Raw genomic sequence first — 1,131 nt, forward strand, 5'->3', positions numbered from 1 at the left:
ATCCTGGGTCCCCAACTGACCCTTAGCCCCTGCTGCCCCCTGTCCCTGCCTTTGGCCGCTCTGGGAAGCCAAGGCTCAGGGAACAGATCTGGGTGGGATCAGCTATACCTATGGGAGGGTTGCCCTGGCCTGGGAGGGGTGGGCATTGGGCTTAGGACAGGCCACTCACTGGAAGCACAGGTAGAGGACACGTTCGTCAAGATGGTGAACCCATTGTGATCCACGCGGCAGGTGTACACAATCAGGTTCAGCCAGTCGGTCTCGGTGATGGTCAGTGAGCTTGTGACCTTGTAGGTCAGGGGCCCTGGTCCTTTGGGCTCGGCAGTCACCTTCTCTGTGGTGAAGCCGGAGTCCACAGGTTTCCAGTCTCGTAGCCAGGACACTGTGATCTTCTTGGGACTGAAGTTGGTGGCCTGGCAGATGATTTTGGACAAGCGTGGTGCAGGGCCAGAGAAGGCATTACGAGGTGGAACAAACATATTCACATTGGGGGGAATGTTTGAGATTTCTGGAAGGAAAGGGCAGGGTGTCAGCCAGCCTGGTCCAAACCTGCTCCCCCTGAGCCGTGCAGGGCCCTGGCCCGCTCCAGGGAGGGGCGGGCTCTTACCTGGAATGGACACATGCAGGTCTCTGTTGTTGTTGCCATGCCGGACTTTGCATGCCAGGTAGTCATCTGAGCCCGCCATGAAGTCCTTGGGGGACAGGAACACCTGCGAGGCGGCCATGTACTTGTTCCCCGACAGCAGTGTTGGAAAGGTCCTGACGCCCTGGAGGATCTCAGAGCCGTTCTTGTAGTTCCAGGAGAAAGAGATGGAGCTGGGCAGGAAGTCCCGTGCCAGGCAGCCCATGGTCACCAGATTCTCATCAGACAAGGGTCTCTCGCAGGAGACGAGGGGGAAGACAGTTGGGGAGGACTGACTTGCTGGGGACCCAAGAGGGACAAAAGAGAAACACGGAGGGGTGAGAAGGTGTCGTCTTGCCCCTGCCAGTCAGGGGCTCAGTTTACACTTCCATGGCCCTGTGGTTGCTGCTCCCATGGCAGGAGGGTTAGACACTGGTGTGGGGCTACTGTGGGGCTGCAGAGGAGGCAGTGGTAAACCGAGCATACTGGATTGGGGCTGCTGTGGGACT

General features: G+C 58.6%; 1 gene segment (V, D, J or C); it reads right to left on the minus strand.

Annotated features, from left to right (window-relative positions):
- Positions 1–169: 169 nt before the first annotated feature.
- LOC108490406 lies at positions 170–923 on the minus strand (the record flags this gene model as incomplete). The annotated part of the segment is given in 2 exon segments: positions 170–508; positions 608–923. Coding segments are annotated over 2 exon segments (580 nt in total), but the record flags the coding sequence as incomplete, so codon positions are not given.
- Between the last annotated feature and the right edge of the window lie 208 nt (positions 924–1,131).

Source organism: Nannospalax galili, unplaced genomic scaffold, assembly GCF_000622305.1.
Source record: "Nannospalax galili isolate Female #2095 unplaced genomic scaffold, S.galili_v1.0 C48694525, whole genome shotgun sequence".
In the NCBI taxonomy this organism is placed as follows: domain Eukaryota; kingdom Metazoa; phylum Chordata; class Mammalia; order Rodentia; family Spalacidae; genus Nannospalax; species Nannospalax galili.